Consider the following 18,821-nt stretch of genomic DNA (forward strand, 5'->3'; position numbering starts at 1 on the left):
GGAACTGCACAGACACTCTGATCTCAGGTGTACAATAAAGACTAATTTACGTGCATATATGCATGCAATGCACAGGAAAAAATCTGGGCTGGTAAATAAACAAATGTTAATACTGTATTTTTCAGACTCAGTGATTTCTTTCTTTTATGATTTTGTGTTAAAAGTGTCATGTGTTGTTTTTATAACCAGAGAAGAGCGGTACAAAGTTTTTAAGGCAGCCGGCGCTGCCCGTCAATGAAATTCCTCAGCTCTGGTCTTCTCTCGCGAAAGCGCCGGCCCCGCGCCTGCTCCCCAGCGCGTCCCCGGGGCGGTCCGGCCGGCTGGCTCCGAGGGGGAGTGCTGGAATCCCCGCGGCGGGAGGAGGCGACGGGCTTGGCGTTGCGCACACTGCCGGAGGTGGAAGGTCAGGGGAGGCACAAAGCCCTTCTCCCGTGCAGGAGCGAGATCTGAACTGCGCTGGGCTCCCGGACCCCTGGTCCAGCCCTCAGCCCTCGCGGCCGCCGCCCAGTCCGCTGTTCCACCGCCAGGTGCAAAATGCCGTGTCATTGGGAGAGTCTGCGGCCGGAGCATTGAATTACAGCTTAGCCGAGCCCGGGTAGGGCGGCGGGGGTGGAAGGTGAGCAGAAGCCCCTGTTCTCCTCGGAGCACCCGTTGACAAGCGGGCTGAGCGCAGCCGGGGCGCGGACCGAGTGGAGCCCACTGAAGCAGCCCGGGACTGGCCTGTTCCTCTTTAAGAGCCGCTGCTCTGAGCCGGGAGCCAGTGATCCAAGCCGTTCTCCCTCCGCCAGCTCTCTCCAGTGAGGGAACCCACGAGCTGCGCCTCGACCGTCCCCGACCTTCCCCAGCCCTCTCCGCGCCCTGGGCGCACTGGGCCCTGACTCCCCGCCAGTCATGCTGAGGGTCTTCATCCTCTACGCCGAGAACGTCCACACCCCGGACTCCGATATCAGCGATGCCTACTGCTCTGCGGTGTTTGCAGGTAGGAGGGGCCCGCGATCCCTCCCGGGAGGGGAGGATGGGGTCGGGGAGGAGACGCCGCGACTCTCCATCCCGGAGAGCACTGGGACGTGAGAGGCCAGACTCCTCGCCCAGACCAGATTGACTTTGAGTGTTGCAAAAACACACCCTCGGAGAGAGGCGACTCAGAGGGAAATTGAGGCAAGAGGGAGAGGCGGCTGAGCGGCCTGGAAGCTGAGCCCGGGTTGGGGCTAAGAGGGGCCTGGAAGACGGGGCCAGCATCTTTCCTCGCACTCTCAGGATCTCTTAAAAGAGACCTTTCCAGGTTGTGTGCTGCAAAGCGTTTTACTGCAGGGCTCCCCGCCTCTCCCCGGAAGACTGGTGCCCGGACTATTTGTAATCCAGCTCTTCCCGCCCCCCGCCCCCCACCCCCTCCCCGCGCCCCGGCCCGGGCCTGGCGGCTCTCCTCGGCCTTCGCTCTCTATTACAGGCTGGGCCGGCAGGCAGGCGGCCACTGGGGGCAGAGACATCGCCCATCGGTCCAGGGATCCTACCCTTGCTTTGGGCACAGGATGCGGGAAATTTAGCATGTTGGGGGTGGTAGCTTCATCATCAGATTGAGGCTACCTTGAGCAGGGGAGCCTGCTCCCCTATCAGATTGAGACCTCCCACAGGAAGGTCTTTTCATGGTGATGAACGGCCTACTCCAGGAGGTGACGGCAGGGCCCTGTCTGCTTCTCTGCGACGCCCCTCTGGGTGGAGCCAGAGCTGGGGTCTACACAGCTGGGTCTGTGGGTTTGGAGCCATACTGAGGGAGAAGGACCAGAGGGCAGGAGTGTGGGAGCCCAGCTCCCCACCCGCCCTGTGGGTTCACTCTCAGCCTCTGTTAGTTACCTGTCATTCCCTTTCTACCCCGGAGACCTGGCTACATCCCAGGCCTCTGGCAATCATAGCATCGGCTGGTCCCTGGCCATCCAGCAGACATTCCCTTTCAGTTTCACAAGCTCCTGGATCTACCTGTTCCCAGACGCCCCTGTGCCCATGTGTCCCCGGACACATGCACACCTGAAGTGCCTGTGACACCTGCAAGTTCCAAGGAGTAGAAACTCACAGAACGCAGGCATGTGTCCATAGCAATGTGCACACACACACACACACACACACACACACACACATACACACATTCCTGGGTGTGAGATTTTGGGTTTCTCGAGGAGGAGAAAGAAGTGTGCCCCAAAGGGGGTAGAAGGAGTGGGAGGTGACACTCCAGCTGTGCTCTTTTCCTAACGCGTTGCTTTGACCTGTTCTGACCAGTTTCCCACAGTTGCCTTCAGAAATGAGCTTTATCAAGGTTTCCAGGAGGAGAACGAGGGCACCAATCGGGGGCCTCCACGCTTCCTCTGAAACCTTGGCTCTGGGCAGGCCAGGCCAGTGGTTCATCTGCATGGCCCGGACTAGCAGCCTGGCTGAGGGCCCTGGGCTGAGAGCTGCAGACCTCCAGGGAGCACCATTCACTCTGTAAATAGCCCCCTGGCTGAGGGGAGGAAGGATACATTGCTGCCAGAGGGAAAACAGGCACCTTGTGCTTTAAGCAGCCACTCCCACCCCAGCACCCCTCGCCTGGCACAGGGCCCCCTGAGGGCTGAGCACCCTCTGGAGCTGTCCAGTGCACAAATGAAATGCAAGAAGGGTCACCTTGGAGCCCCTGCCTCTGTTCTCAGGGGTCTTGTCTCCTCTGGCGTCCACTCAGCCTGAACCAGACTTTCCCCCACCTTCTCTGACCACACCCCCAGCTCCCAACACCTCCCTGCAGGACAACACACTTGACTCAGTCTTCATGGCGCCCCTCCCCAGACCAAGCTCAGAACCCTAGTAAGAGAAAGGAAAGAATGAATAATGAATAATGAAAGGAGAAGCACTTTCTCACCCCGGAAGTGCTTTACCTAGAGAAATCCTATTGGTGTGGCTCCTCTCCTGTCGTCATGGAGCAATTGCCCCATCCTGCATCCTTGCCCTGACTGAGCCCTTCCCCACATTTGTCTGTCTGCTGTCAGTCTGCAGTCCTCCCCTTGGCCTGCAGCCTGGCTCCTCTGGGTGGGCTCCCCCTTCCCTGGCGATGAACGAGGTACACTGTCTGTGCTGACTGGGAGGGTCCCCAGCCTTCGCAGGGGGCCTTCTGGATCCCCCCCACTCCCAGCCATCACAGTCACTGCCAAGCAGTCATGGGGAGCGCAGGCCCTCCCTCCCCCACCCTTGGCCACAGTCCACCTCCTGCGTGTTGGCCAAGCTCCTCACTCATGTCCAAATTTGGCCTCCCTGCGGCATTCGGGCCTGCTCACCCTCCTTATCCCGACTGGGGCCAGGTTGGTGAATGATTATGCAGAAGGCTCTGTCTCAGGGACACACTCCTCAGAGCAGAACACCCTTCTGGGAAGGCTTCCCGCACCAGCTGGCCTGGACCTGGCTTTCCCAGACCTTCTGCTTTTAGGGCCCATAGACCTCCTCCTTTGGTTACCTATTTGTAATATCTCATAATTTCACACGTGCCTCCGCCCATGCATAAATCCATTTCCTGCTCACGGTAGCTTTGTAAGGCCAGTGGGCAGGGATATCATCCCCTTTTACAGATAGGCCCAGAGAAGTGCAGGGGCCTGACCAAGGTCACACAGTGGCCAAAGCACCCCTCCCACCCCCATCACGCCCTCTGTTGTTCTCAGCGTCCACGCTCATGAATAAGAAAGTGCTTTGGAATGCATACCATGCACTGCCCACACAGGAGGCACCCTGGGCCTGAGCCAGAACAGGGGAGGGCTGTGTGGGGGGTACCCAGCATGGGCTGAGTCAGAGTCGGGGGGGAGTGCAAGGCTGCGGGGAGGGCAGTGTATGACGAATGACCCAGAGATGCAGGATTCCAATTTTGAAAAGCGTATTCATCACAAGCAGAGAGAATGGTCATTCATTAAGCACAATGTACCATTTTCAGATGCCGTTTCTTCAAAACCCCACAACGATCCTGTGAGATATATTTAACTGATACTGTGCTTACTAGGTGTAAGCGCTGTTCTAAATGGAGCTCACTTACTATGAGTTCTATCGTGTTCGAGTTGTAATTTGTACCAGGCCCTTGTATGTAGACGCTTCATCCTCCTAGCAACCGTATGTGGTAGCAACCATTATCACCCCCATTCTACACCAAAAAGAGGTTAAGTCATACACTAGTAATTAGTGGAATCAGGATTCAGGCCCACACACTCTGGCTCCAGAACCCGTCTTTAACTGCTCTACCATTTCCCTCTGGTCTTAGCTCTGATTTATAAGAGACAAGCAGTAAAAGGTGGAGGGGCAGGACCCAGGTCTGGCTCACACCCCAGAGACCAGTCTCAGTCTGCACGTGGCCCCCTCACACCCTGCCTCATCTCACACATTGTCCCTGCTGCCACCCACTCTCGTTCGCCCTCAGGCCCTGACATCCCCACTCGCATTCTCTGGTCTGGAGGATGCTTTCTTATCTCAGAGGGGTCTCTGCCCCTCTGCATCACCCTCTCTGCATCTCATAGGACCAGTCACCGGTTGGCCCAGGATGCTCCCTCTGGGGAGTACTCTTGTGCTAGGCCATCTCAAGGCCTCTGTTAGGCCTGTGATGGCTGTTCAGGGACTGATAAGCTAAGGCTAGGGGCATGCATCATGTAGCACTGAGGTGGGCAGCCTGCAGTGGGTGTGGCAGGCACTTGGGGGCCTCTGGAAAAGGGGCACTGTAAGCATAGGCCCCAAGCTTAGCCAATCCAGTGGGGTGGAGGGGCTCAGGGGTGCAGATAGCTGGCAGCCTTGGTCACATTCCAGTGGGATGAGAGCATGGAACAAGAATGAAAGGACGGTAGCTGAGAGTGTTGGCTGTGGACCCAGACTGCCTGGGACCTTGGATTTGGAATCCCAGCACTGTCATTTTCCAGCTGTGTGTCTTTGGACAAGTTACTTAACCTCTCTGTGTCTCAGTTTCTCATCTATAAAGTGTTGATAATAATAGTACCTGCTTTGGAGGGATGATTCTGAAGCGTTTATGTGTTAATACACATATTACACTTTGAATAGTGCCTGGCACTTAAATACATGTTAACTATTTTACTATTATTATATATGTTTATATATATATTTATTATAATTATTATTATGGCTAACATGTATTGTACATGTACTAAGAAATCACTGCACACGTCCAGAAAGCCTTTCACTACCTTTTTTGCCTGGTCCGGCCTATCACCAGCTCTGTTGGTTCATCTCCTGTCCTACCAGACTGGGCACAATGTGCTGAGGAGTGAGTGGCCATCCCCTCGGCCCCAAGGGACCCTGGTCCTGTCTCCTCTGGCTGCTCCCCCCGCACCCCCCGGAGCAGTCGCTTCTGAGGCCAAGACATATGTCCACTTGCCTGCCGGCTGGCTGTGACCCTCACCATTGGGCTAGATCTTTCTTGGAAAAGTGACTCCCTGAGCCCACAAACCTTCTCAGTCCCTCTCCCCAGGCCAAAATCTGTTTCTTTCTTTTCTTTTTTTTTTTTTTTACATCTTTATTGGAGTATAATTGCTTTACAATGGTGTGTTAGTTTCTGCTTTATAACAAAGTGAATCAGTTATACATAGACATATGTTCCCATATCTCTTCCCTCTTGCGTCTCCCTCCCTCCCACCCTCCCTATCCCACCCCTATTTCTTTCTTTACTTCCTGCATGCTGGTCTCTTTCCAGATTGGTTCATTAGGCTGAAGTGTTAGCAAGAAGAGCACTAACATCTATTGTGTACCTACTGTGCGCCAGGTAGGCACTGGCCTGGAAACTTTAGTGTTTGCTGTAATCCTCCTAACAGCTCTGTGAAGTAGCATTCTCTCGATTTCACAGAAGTGGAAACAGACTCTGAAAGGTCAAATCTCACGTCTTGGGACACATGGCTAGAAAAGGGTGCACTGGGATGGACGCAGGGCCATCTGATTGTTCCTGCTATGGGAGAGTTCTTCCCAGGCAGTCGGTCACATGACCGTGGCCATAACCAGAATCACTGCTGTATGTGCAGTCTACACCCCGACACCCCTGGTAGACACGTGACTGCCTCTCTAATCCCAGCTGGTCGGATTGGGATATCCTTGGGACACAAATTCTTCAATGAATGTGAGCGGGGAGGGCAGGAGGAGGCATTGGACCATCCTTACTCCTGTAAGTTTTTGGACTTTGGCAGATGTGCCCTGAGGAATCCTGTAAGCTCACATGCAGAGTGTTCGTCTCCAGGTTGGTGTTATTGGAAGCAGAGGGCAAGGTTTATTTGCTTCCTGGATACCCCATGTCAGGCCTTGGGAAAAAACAAGGCCCCAGACATTAGGAGAACTGAGCCAGAGGAGGCCAACTCCAAAAGCAAGAAGGGGCTCTCCTTGAAGTATCTCCCCCTTGACTGGCAGGGAGGAAGGACCCCATCTAGGTGACAGAAGAGGGTCACAAACCCACATGCCCATGGGAGCATGGCAGGCGGCGTAACTAAGGCCAGAGGGAGAAGCGCATGCATATTGGGTGAGTGGTAGCGAGTAGGGCGAGCCGAGATGCATGCTTCTGGCTGTAGGCGCCAGAGAGTCAGTGTTAGGCAGAAAATTAGGGATCGTGTGCCAGCTTCTCTGATTTTTCAAGGGATGCTATAAATCCAGATCTCCTTATGGTTAAAGTACAATTTTGTTATAAAACATTGTGTTGATCAAAGACAGCAGGTCTATGTGCTGGATGTGTCCCAGGGGACACCAGTGGCAGCATCTGATGGTGTTTTGTTTAATCTGGGAGACCTTGGTTCTTGGACTCTCCAGGGAACAGGCAGCCAGTCTCCTCTCACTTGAGATTATCAGTCAGCACCTATCCATGACTACACCGATGGGGTAACAGGGGAGAGCCTTAGTCCCCTCCCCACCTTACCTCTTTTAGCTCTGAAATGTCTGTTGCGCTTAACATGAAATTGTAAGTAAAAACTGGGCTTGCTATGCAAATTCAGCTTCAAAGCAGGTCCCCTTGAGGCAGGAGATAGATGATCCCCAGGCTAAACGGCTGGAGTTTGTCCCCTGTGGACAGAGACTCCAAACAGCAGGAGGGAGGAGAAGCTAAGCCCTGCCCAGATAAGGGATAGAAGACCACATAGTCCTCATTCTCAGAAGTCAAGGAGACCTTCCCAACTACACACACACAGAAAAGCTCCTTGGAGGTCAAAAAGGGAGGGGGCGCCACCCCATAGTAAGTGATGTCAACCTACCCGTAGGCCTATTCTCTAGAATCCATCTTGGCTAAGAGATGCGCACACACACAGAGGACGCTGAGATATACCAAATATGGACTCAGACCAGCAAAGCAAGATGACTGGCCAAAGGAAACCCAGAAGAAATGCCCCATAAAGGTCATTCAAACTACCACAACGGCGCGACTCTCTCTCTGAGCCTGCCCGTGTGTCTACCCACACGTACTCTTTTTCCTTCTAATAAACACTTTACTTGTTTCACTACTCTCCGTTTCTTTGTGGAAATTCATTTTCTTGTCACTGGCCACCTGTCTAGTGGCTAGGATTCAGTGCGCTCACTGCCGTGGCCTGACTTCAATCTCTGGCCGGGAGCTGAAATCCTGCTTCAAGCCGCTGCAGGCTGAGGACACCCGAGACCACCCTTACCCACTTGCTACCCAACAGTGGCTCCTAAGCTGGCCTTGTCCCCTTTGCAGTGGGGCTGGAGTTTTCCGGGATGCCGAGGAGCCGCCCTTACCCGGGGCCTTAGGTAGGATGCAGACCTGGCTGTTGGCTAGCGAGCCCTAACTGATGGTGGGGGGCACGATGGTCTCTCTCACTCACATAATGGTTGATGTGTAGGCAGTCCAGGCTGGTAAAGTTCTGACCCGCAGGGCTGTCCAGGCCCCCGGATCCTTTCTGTCTTGTTTCTCTGCTATCCCCCGTGGTCCCTTTGACAACATGGTTGGTGTGGTGGATACGTACTTGGCTCTCCAGTGTCCCTTCCACACCATGATGAGGCTGAGCCAGTGGTTCTCAAAGAGGATAGTACTGTCCCCTTGGGGGAATTTTGGATATGATGATTTGGGATATGTTTTCACTGCAGCCTGGGCAGGACACACATAGCCCTCCTGCTCATATCGCATCGGTCATCACCTGGTTTCCTGGCCACATCTAGCTCTGAGGGAGTTCTGGGAAATGTAGTCTATTTATGTGGGTGACCATGCTTCCAGGTCAATCTCCTTGGAACATTTCTATGGCAGGAGGGGAGAACATCTTTTTTTTTTTTTTTTTTTTTTGCAGTACATGGGCCTCTCACTGTTGTGACTTCTCCCGTTGCGGAGCACAGGCTCCGGACGCGCAGGCTCAGCGGCTCACGGGCCCAGCCGCTCCGCGGCATGTGGGATCTTCCCAGACTGAGGCATGAGCCCACGTCCCCTGCATCGGCAGGAGGACTCTCAACCACTGCGCCACCAGGGAAGCCCCGGGAGAACATCTTTGAGGGGGCCAAGTTGAGGTCTCAGCACACTGTCCGCAAGAGCTGCATTCCTGTTGCAAGTCCCCTTGGGAGGAAGCCCCCTTGAGCACCGGCCCCAGGATGACATCCCCAAGGGAAGAGTCAGCCATCCTATCAGGGAGAAGTGAAGGGCAGCCAGGCTGGGAAGTTGGAAGTTGGGATGGGAAAAGAGGCCTCAGGAAGTGTCCAGGGCTCAGGCCACCAGCTGAGCAGGAGTGTGGAGACCCTGTTCCTTGGACATAAGCCAAGTGTTTGCAAAGGTCCCTTGGAATATTCCTCTGGAAATATTAGATATGCCCCTACAGATTTCCTGTGCCCCCTCTGACCGATTAGAGCAGGGCTAGGGGGCAGGGTGTGGTGTGCTGGGGAAGGCAGCAACGTCAGGAATTATTGTGATGGTAAAAACTATCCTCGATCATCAGATCTAAAATTGCCCCTAGGGGGCAGTACTACCCTCTTTGAGAACAGCACCCTTCACATCACAGGGTGGAAGGGACACTGGGGAGCCAAGTACAATGTCCATCACACCAACCCCAGGCCAGCCCTTCTATCCACCGGGAACACCTGGCTGCCTGAGACAGACTGGGGCTCTCCCCTCATCGACCGACTCCACCATCTAGCTAGACATCAAACCAGCACTTAAACAAATAGTTACTGCTTCCAGTTGGGACAAGCGCTAAGAAGGAAAAGCGTTGCTGTGCAGTTGTTTGCCAGAGGACCCAGCCTAGACCAGGAGGTCAGAGGCTTCCCACGGAAGTGATGAAGCCTGAAGAGTGAGTGGGGGTGGCCCTTTAAGAGAGGGGGGAAGGCAGGTGCAGGTGGAGGTGACAGCAGAGCTTGGAGGGAGTTTGGAGGGAGCTCAGCATGTTCCAGAAACTGAGAAGTGAGGGGCTGAGGGGTCTTACCTTGTATGCAGAGGAAAGGGAGCCGGGCTTTATTCCAAGAGCACGGCAGGCCTTGGAGGGATTTTACGAGGGGAAAGACATGATTATATTTAAGATCACTTGGCTCCTGTGTGGATAATGGACCAGAGGTGACCAGCTAAGAGGCAGCCCAGGCAGGAGAGGGTGGTGGTGGAAATGCCTTGGTGGAGGTACTTGGATGCTGTGGGCACATAGATGGTACCAAAGTCAGTAAGGATGACTTAGGCTGCAAGTAAGTGAGATCCTACCTCAAAAAGACTTTAATAATAAACAGTCTTAAAGTGATTTTTTTTTTTTTTGAAGTACGCTGGCCTCTCACTGTTGTGGCCTCTCCCGTTGCGGAGCACAGGCTCCAGATGCGCAGGCTCAGCGGCCATGGCTCACGGGCCCAGCCGCTCCATGGCATGTGGGATCTTCCCGGACCGGGGCACGAACCCGTGTACCCCTGCATCGGCAGGTGGACTCTCAACCACTGTGCCACCAGGGAAGCCCTTAAAGTGGTTTTTATGCCCGATACAAGTCCTCTTGGGAGGAATCCCTGTTAGTACCACGCCACAGTATGATCCAGAGACCTGGTGGACTCTGGGCATATACAGTGGACAGCTCCACAGTCACCCTGGACCCAGGCTGACTCCATTTTTCTCTCTGGTCTGCCGTCCTTGGTGTCTGCTACATCTTAGAGCTGGCCGGCAATTTGATCTACATGCTTCCTTATTCTCACGAAGCAGGAGAGGAAGTTGGGCTTGTCCATTCACGGAGGATAAGTTATCCCTCCAGGAGAACAACTCGGGACATATGCCATCGCTGGACCAATAGCTATTGCCAGGAGATGGTCTCAGATAGGTCAGGATCTGGAGCTAGGGCTGGGGGTAGTACCCGAATAGTCGGGTTCTGCTGAGAGAGAGGAAGTTTGGATGTTGGAGAGGAAGTAAATGTCCAGCTCATCGTAAGGGTTAGTGGGGTCACCCAGGGAGAGTGGTAGAGTCAGGAGGAAGAGGGCGCAAGCCAGCTAGAGAAGGTGCAGCCTTTAAGGTTGGGGAGAGGACAGCCTCAGACTTGTCATCGAGTGGGTGAGGGGGTAGGATCTAGTGCCCAAGTGCCCAGCGGGGCTTAGGAGTACGAATGATTTGTTTATAACAGCAGGAGAAAGAGCAAAAGATTTGGGTGCAGAAGCTGACGGGAGTTAGGAGGCGGGGAGCCTGAGGAAGTTCTCTACTTTGCATGTAAAAAGCAAACTGAGAGCGCGGATGGTGATGGGGTGTTGTGGGTTTGGGGAGAGAAAAGTATGAAATAGCTGTCTAGGAGAGAGGGAGATTGAAGAGGCTGTGGACATGTAGTAGTTCCCTATCAGCACTCAGGATCCACCAGAGTCAGGGGTGGGAAATAACAGGTGAGACCAGCAGGCTAGCTGTGTTATTCTGCAACACCTTTAGTGCTTAGCGGGCTGGCGTGGAGTAGGCAGGGCTGGATTTCACCACGTTGCTGTTTAGCCACCTGAAAATGCTGGATCTTCAAAACAAGCGAAGAAAAAGAGAGCTGTGATCTTGTGCAGCAGAATGACGATAACTAGTCACTGAATTGAGGCTGAGTGAGGAAGCTAGTGAGGACCTGGGAGGTGCGAGGAGGGACAGTGCCTGTCAGGTGCTCGGTGCTGCAATGTAGGGGTATGGAGGTGAGAAGCCACCTGTGGCCAAGAAGTTCATCAGCTGGAAAGGAACCAGACGTAACACAGGAACGCACGCTAAAGGCTGTCACCACTCGAGGCTCACGCTCTAGGCAATTCCCCTCATGGTGAGGGCGAGGGGACCTAGAGATTGCTTTTGGGGATGTGGCAGGGTACCGAGTGGGCAGGATGCAGACCTCCGCCTCCGGAGGCGGGTGACCCCAGACTGCTCTGGAGAAGGCTCAGAGGCTCTTCGCGAGAGTTCGAGCGTCGGAGTCTCTCGGACCTCCGGGGCACCGAGGGCGGTCGAGGGGGAAGGTGGGCCGAGGCGAGCGGCGTGGGCGCCAGGGGCTCAGGGCGCAGCGCACGTTTGGCCGCTCGGCCCTCTCCTCCTCTAGCGCTCGCAGCACTTGCAGTTTCCCGCGGACACACTCTGGTCTCTGAAGCCCCGTTTCCCCCACCTCCCGCCTTCGCACCCAGTTGCCCCTGGGCGCTTCGGGCAGGAGAGCAGTGGAAACGAGGTCGGCCTTGGTGCGCTCGGGGCCCGGGCGCGCTGGCCGGGCGGGTAACCGGGACGGTGCGGGCTCCCGCTAGCAGGCGGGCGGGCGACGCTTCCCAGCTGCGTAGCCGAGCCGTGCGCCCCGCGTCAGCTGCGCTTCCATTCCTGGCGGGGGCGGGGACCCGCGGAGGGGACCAGCGCCCCGCCGGCGCCAGGCTGACCCCTGGCCCGCCCCGCCCTCCGCGGGCAGGGCGGATCCGGACCCGGGCCGGAGGGGAGGGTCCACCCAGTGGGTGTCCGGTGTCCTCGCCGCGGCCTCTCTCAGGCGCCGGGACTTCTCCCGCGGAGGCGACAGCTCGCTCCCCTCTGGTGCGGCTGCCTCGGAGCCGAGCGCTTGCTCGGTGGGGGCCGGCCGAACCATGCTGAGCTGCCAGCTGGTGAGGGCCAGCAACCTCCCCAGTGTGAAGAAGGACCGGCGCAGCGACCCGGTCGCCAGCCTGACTTTCCGAGGTGAGAGCCCCGTGGCCGTGGCGCCCGTGCGCCCGCGCCACCGACTCTGCGCGCGCACCGCCGGGTCTGCCGCCCCGGCTCCGGCGCTAACTGTAGTCCAAGCCATAGTTTCCTCCCCGTCAGCAAGGACAGAAATCTCAGAGAAATTTCGGTCCTATCTTCTGCCGAGGAGACGAGGAGGATGCAACCGAGCACGATAAATGCCACAGTGTTCAGAAAATTTGGAAAACCGGAAGTGCCATAACAGGTCGACAGTTAACACTTTTCTAAGACAGAAGCCCAGAGGGAATAACGTGCGAGCCCTTAGCGGGCAGTGATGAGGGCGGGGTTGGAGGATGGGTGCGGAAGAGAGAGGACTAGGATCGCTTAAAAACTGGGTGTGGAGACCGTGAAAGTTGTGTCTTGATTTCATTCATTCATTCGTCCATCTTTCTTCAGCACTGGCCATATTGAATCGGCCGTGTCTCAGTTGGGAGGAAAAGGGATAGAATAGAGCGGATGTAGCCTTGATACAAAAAATTTTGAGAGTTCAAGGAAGTTTTTTAAATGCAAAGAGCCTAAACACCTGCCTGTGGTACTTAGACCAGAGAGGGTCTCTCTGTTTGGGGCAAACACCCCAAAGGACTCAAACCCCGCCCCCTTCTCACCAGGCACCCTTAACTCCCGCCTCAAGGCAGACATTCCCACGGGAGGAGGTATCTCAGGAGGGGAAAGGGAAGAGGAAGGATCTGTCAAAATTAAGAGAAGGAACAATGGCAGTGAGTCAGGACCCCGGTTCTGCAAAGAAAGATAATTAAGGAAAGGGAGAGGGTTTTCCTCTTACCACGAGGTGTATCCTGTGGTTTTGTGGAATTAAAAAACGTGTGCGGCGCAAAAGGTGGTCAAACGGAGAGGGACAAGTGGCTGGTGTTTTCAGGAGGTTAGAAAAAGGTGGGAACACCAAGGGGGCTCTTTAGCTCTGACCCACGATCGCCATCTTCTCCCCAAGCACCCCAAAATGATGATAACCATAGATGAAAGACACAGTTTGGCAAAGTGAGAACTAACTGTAGCTTTTATTCTTTGATGTGTGACCATTTACATTTTATTCCTCTTTTGAAAAGTGTGAGTCGAAACAGTTTGGAAAACTCTTCTGTTTTCATTAATTGGTGATATTCCTGGGTGCCTACTATGAAATGCAGCATCCAGACAAGGTCCCTAGTTCTCCCTTAGGTTCAGATTCTGCTTAAGCCATTCTTGTGTGGAAATGATGGGGCCAACACTGGCTGGGAAAGAAGCTCCCCAAGGACCCTGAGCCCAGGGCCCTTCATCAGCCTAGGTCTCTTAGATGCTTCGGACTTCTTTTGCATCTGTTCACCACTCTCTTTCCCTGGTTCTCTAACAGTTTTGTGGTAGCTACTAATCTCCCCATTCTGCAGACAAGGAAATGGAAACCTGGGGAAGTGTCCTGGTCATGGCAGGGAGTGCTTGGAGCGGGCAGTGCCCTTGAGTCCAAATCAATTGAGGTCCCTCTTGGCTGTTGCCCCAGCCCAGGTACCCCAAGCACATGCACCTGCTGTCCTCTCCCCATCTCTGCATTCCCCTCCCTTTATAATGCCTTACTATTTATTTGCACTGACAAGCTCCTAGCAAAACTGCAATATAATGGAATGTACCATCTCCAGCTGTTCAAAGTCTATTTAACTTTCAAAGCCCAGCTACAATGCCACCTTCTCCAGGAAGGCACCCAGGATTCCCCTGGCTATCATTAGTCTCTCCTCTCGTAATGCACAGCACCTTGTTAGGTCTGCTAGTGCACTTGCCCCAGCTGGGCTGTGCTCAGTACTTTGCTCCGTAATTAGGATCGCAGGACTCCTTGAGGGCAGCATCTCATCCTATTCATCAGGATGCCTGGGGCTGAGAGCAAACTGGTGGTACTCTCTGGTGTGTGCCCTTTGTGGCCCAGTTACTCACCATCTTCCAGATGTGCCTGGGAGTCTCAACAGTCTGAGGCAATGGTTTTCATGTTTTACTGTGCCTGAGAATCTTCTGGCGATTGTGCTTGAAAGACAGATTCCTGGGTCCTATCCATAGAGGTTCTGATGCAGCAGGTTTAAGTGACCTAAGAATTAGCATTTCCATACCTGATGCAGGCCATTTTGGAACCACGTCTTGAGAGAAATTGATGTGAGATGTGGTGAAAGGTGAAATTAATGTGACCTCCCCCACCTGACAGGGGTATTCATGCTGGACTTGGGGGCTGAGTTGATGCTTAGGGAAAGGGGCTGTTAGAATCAGACCCAGAATTTACAGATCATCTAGCTTGGGGTACTCAACCCCGGTTGCACATCAGAATTGCGTGGAGAGCTTTCAGAAAAAACACTGCCAAACTCCCGGTCCCTCCTCTCTTGAAGCAAAACTTCTGGGGTGAGGGGCCCAGATATAGGTGTTTCCAAAAAATCTCCAAATGTACAGAAAGCGCAATCAGGGGTGAGAAGCCTTGTTGGAACACATCATGGCACAGAGGGGACTGGACTGCTTGCAGAGAAGTCTCCGCACTGTGTGCTGGGCTCCCACTCGGAGCGGAGCCCGAGGAGCATGGGCCTGGCCAGGCCCACTTGTCTCACAGTTGTTCCGGGCATTCCAGGCTCAGATGTAATTTCAGGACCTGCCTCCCAAAATAGACTATGAGCTCTGGGAGGCTGGACTCTGAGGGCCCTTTTATGTGTTCCCTCTCTCAGGTCTTTAGGATAGAGGTTTTTAATGAATACTTATCATCCCTTTGTTCTTGTATTAATTATTTAGTTAGCGTGACTAACTACCGTGAGTACCTGGGCCATGGTGGAGATTTTTGACTGACCATCTGCGTGAATGGGCAGCTTCATTTCCTATAGCATTTAATGAGCTGGACTTCTCTTCTGCCCTGCCCATTTCCCACCCTCTAATGTCATGATTTACATCCCTTCATTCATGCATTTAGTTCATTGAACAAATACTTATTGAGCACCTACTACATGCTGGGTGCTGTTCGAGGGGCTGGGGATGCATCCAAGAACAAAACCAGATCCCTGTTCCCTTCGAGCTCAAACATCTTATTTCCTTGAAGTTTGGGTCTCCTGTGCCCCCACTTAGTGACTTTCTACCCTGCTTCCTCCAGGCTCACCAGCCAGAACCCGAGTCATTACTGCCCCTTCCCTTTCCCTTCTCCCATCAGTCCTCTCTTCCTCCCCGCGTCTCTCCAGTCGCTCTCTCTCCCTTCCCCCCTCCCCTCTCATCTATCTCCTGGGGAATCTTATAGAACCATCTGTAGGTGGGCCCACCTGACTTACCTGTATAGGGAAGGTGAGCTGCAAGGACACCGGACTCTTTGAATCTAGCTTTTTGAATATTAAAAGTTACTTTAGGGCTTCCCTGGTGGCGCAGTGGTTGAGAGTCCGCCTGCCGATGCAGGGGACGCAGGTTCGTGCCCCGGTCCGAGAGGATCCCACGTGCCGCGGCGGAGCGGCTGGGCCCGTGAGCCATGGCCACTAAGCCTGCGTGTCCGGAGCCTGTGCTCCGCAACGGGAGAGGCAGGCCCGCGAACCGCAAAAAAAAAAAAAAAAAAAAAAAAAAAAAAAAAAAATTACTTTAAAGCATGGAAAATAGCCTGTTTTCTTTAGGTGAACGTAACATGTACTCAATGTAAAAAAGGATGAGACAAAAGTGAAAAGTAGCCCCCTATCCTTATACTTCAAATTAACTTGTCAACAATTTGACGTATTTCCTCCAAGATTCTTTTTTCTTTTTTTTTTTAAAGCAATTTTAGTGTGAAATTTAACACCTAAGTAAGTACATAATATATAAATGTACGCTTTAATGCAGTTGTTCTCAGTTGGCGATTTTGTTCCTCGGGACCTTTGGCAATGTCTGGAGACCTTTTGGGTTGTCACCACTGGGTGGGAGGATGAGGTACTATTGGCATCTACTGTGGGTAGAGGCCAGGGATGCTGCTAAACGTCCTACAGTGCACAAGACAGCTCCATGACACCCGCAACAAGGACTTATCCATCCCCAGAAGCTAACACAGCCAAGGTTGAGGAACCCTGCTTTAATGGATAAATTATGAAGGGAACACCCATGTCTGTCACTCAGGTCAAGGAATTGAACCTTACCGGTCCTACCCCTCCACCAGAAGTCCCTAGACCCCTTGCCTTCCTCCCTAGAGATGATCCCATCCAGATATCTTTTTTCCAGATGTTTGCATATTTACATTTTCACTCAGTAAGAAGCCAGGGGCATTTTTGTATCAGTAAATATCCTCTGCACACCTTCTAAGTTTTATTTTATTACATGGATGCACTATAATTCAGTTAATCAACCCCCATTAAGGAATATTTAGGTTGTATCAATTTTTAATATTTATATCCAAAGCTTAAATTATACTGTCACTATGAGAAATATCCTGGTGACTAAATCTTTGCCCACTTATTTAACTATTTCCTTTTGGTAAATACTGGAAGTGGCGTTGCTGTGTCAGAGGTTATAGACATATTTAAGGCTTTGCCACATTTCCCAAATTGCTATCCTGACAGTCTGTACCACCTTTATCTTCCCATTAGCTGAGTTTGAGGGCTTATTTTCTTATAATTCTGCTAACACAAAGCATTATCATGCAAATTTTTAACAATTTCTTAGGTTCAAATAGTATTTGTGACCTTTCGATGTTATTGCCTATTTACATTTATTTCTTACTGAATTGCTTTTTAATTTGCCCAGTTTGGGAGGGAAGAGATGTTTGTCTTTTTCTTCATTAGTTGTGAGTCCTCTTTACATATCAAGGACATTAAGATGTTGTCATAGATGTTTAAAATATCTTCCCCAGTTCTAATTGGCCTTTTGAGTTTAAAGACTACCCCTCCTAGAGAGCATTCCATCACAGTCAGTATATCCACCTGCCACCACCCCTTCCTGACTACTCATTTTCTGGAAAGTATGCTTTCAGTTAAGATTTAGAAAATTGAGATCGAGGTGGGAGTTCTTGAGGTGAGAAGAGTAGGGCTCTGCTAGGGAAGCAGGGAGTGACTGCTGCCCAGTCTTGGGGTGTGCAGGCTTAAGTCAGGGCACAGATGGTGGGGCAAGTATCAGAGTTGCCAGAGTCTGCCTACCGTTTTTGTTAGGGGGTATCTGTGCCAAGAAGTAAAGCAGGCCTTCCCTCGGCAGAAGCCAGGGCTACCTTTTCTCCGTTTACCACCATTTCTCTTGTCCACCAGTTTTTGGTTTTCTGCTGGTAACTTTGAATTTCTATCGCTTTGTTTATCTGATGGGTATTCTTTTTTTTTAAAATTAATTAATTTATTTATTCTTGGCTGCATTGGGTCTTCGTTGCTGCGTGTGGGCTTTCTCTAGTTGCGGTGAGCGGGCCTCTCATTGCTGTGGTTTCTCTTGTTGCAGAGCACGGGCTCTAGGCGCACGGGCTTCTGCAGTTATGGCACGCAGGCTCAGTAGTTGTGGGTCTCGGGCTCTAGAGCGCGGGCTCAGTGGCTGTGGCGCATGGACTTAGTTGCTCTGCTGCATGTGGGATCTTCCTGGATCAGGGCTTGAACCTGTGTCCCTTGCACTGGCAGGCAGATTCTTAACTGCTGCACCACCAGGGAAGTCCCTCTGATGGGTATTCTAATGAGCTGTCAAGAGAGTGCCCAGCCCAGAGCAAGTCCTCTATAAATATTTGTGGACTAAATGAGAGACTGCATTGAGATTGCCTGCACGATCTGAAGGTGCCCTGCCTCTTTGACAGTGGGTCCTGTTACCTGACTGGTGGGCAGAAACAACCCGTCTCTCTCTCTTTGGGAGTCCCAGATGCCCCATCTCCTCTTCTCTCTGCTCCCTCTCTAGGTGAACAGCCCCACCAGCACTCATGCATCCCTGTCAGAATCTGAGATGTGCTCTGCTCCCACCACCACTTCTGCCTTCCCCACCCAGATGCCTGTCAGTAGACCCCAGGCCTGCTACCTGTGTCCTCACCATCTTCCACCTGGACTTAAAAAAAAAATTGTGTTAAAATACACATAATATAGGGCTTCCCTGGTGGCGCAGTTGTTGAGGGTCCGCCTGCCGATGCAGGGGACACGGGTTCGTGCCCCGGTCCGGGATGATCCCACATGCCGCGGAGCAGCTGGGCCCGTGAGCCGTGACCGCTGAGCCTGCGTGTCCGGAGCCTGTGCTCTGCAACGGGAGAGGCCACAACAGTGAGAGGCCCGCGTACCGCAAAAAAAAAAAAAAAAAAAAAGACATATTGGTCAACTCACTCAATTGATGTCATGGCCTGCTAATGGGTCCCAATTTGCAGTTTGAAAAACACCACCCTAGGGACTTCCCTGACAGTCCAGTTGTTAGGACTCTGTGCTTCCACTGCAGGGGGCACGGGTTCGATCCCTGGTCAGGGAACTAAGATCCTGCATGCTGTGCAGTGTGGTCAAAAAACAAAAAAGAGAAAGAAAAAGAAAAGCACTACCCTACAGCCATGGGTGACTGTGGTCTCGGAGTGTGGGTTGAGTTGGGGTGAGTAGGCTGGGGAAACAAGTGAAGAGTTTGCATGGGGCCCAGAAGAGCCCTCCCATGGCGGGTTCACTCCCCTTCACTAAGTCATTCAGTCTGGAGGCGCACCCTAGGGCTCCAGCATGATTCTCACGGATGCCTGCTGGCCCCCAGTTCTGCAGAGTAATCTGGGGAGAGGATGTAATCCCAGCACGAGCTGTGAGCTCTCCTGTATCTTTAACTATTGAGT

General features: G+C 52.9%; 1 protein-coding gene across 21 annotated transcripts in view; it reads left to right on the plus strand.

The window, feature by feature from the left end:
• Positions 1-318: 318 nt before the first annotated feature.
• DYSF (dysferlin) overlaps positions 319-18,821 on the plus strand; it is a 222,362-nt gene continuing 203,859 nt past the window's right edge. For 13 of the 21 annotated variants that reach the window (XM_082671887.1, XM_082671902.1, XM_082671907.1 and 10 more), the window contains exon 1: positions 11,875-12,079. In XM_082671887.1, coding sequence (XP_082528013.1) covers positions 11,989-12,079 — 91 coding nt within the window. In that variant the 5' untranslated portion in view covers positions 11,875-11,988. Of the gene's footprint in view, positions 980-11,874; positions 12,080-18,821 lie in introns of those variants that run through there. The other 8 variants (XM_082671898.1, XM_082671901.1, XM_082671904.1 and 5 more) reach the window with 1 other exon arrangement.

This window comes from Grampus griseus, assembly GCF_964374135.1.
Source record: "Grampus griseus genome assembly, chromosome: 15".
NCBI classification, from domain to species: Eukaryota; Metazoa; Chordata; class Mammalia; order Artiodactyla; family Delphinidae; genus Grampus; species Grampus griseus.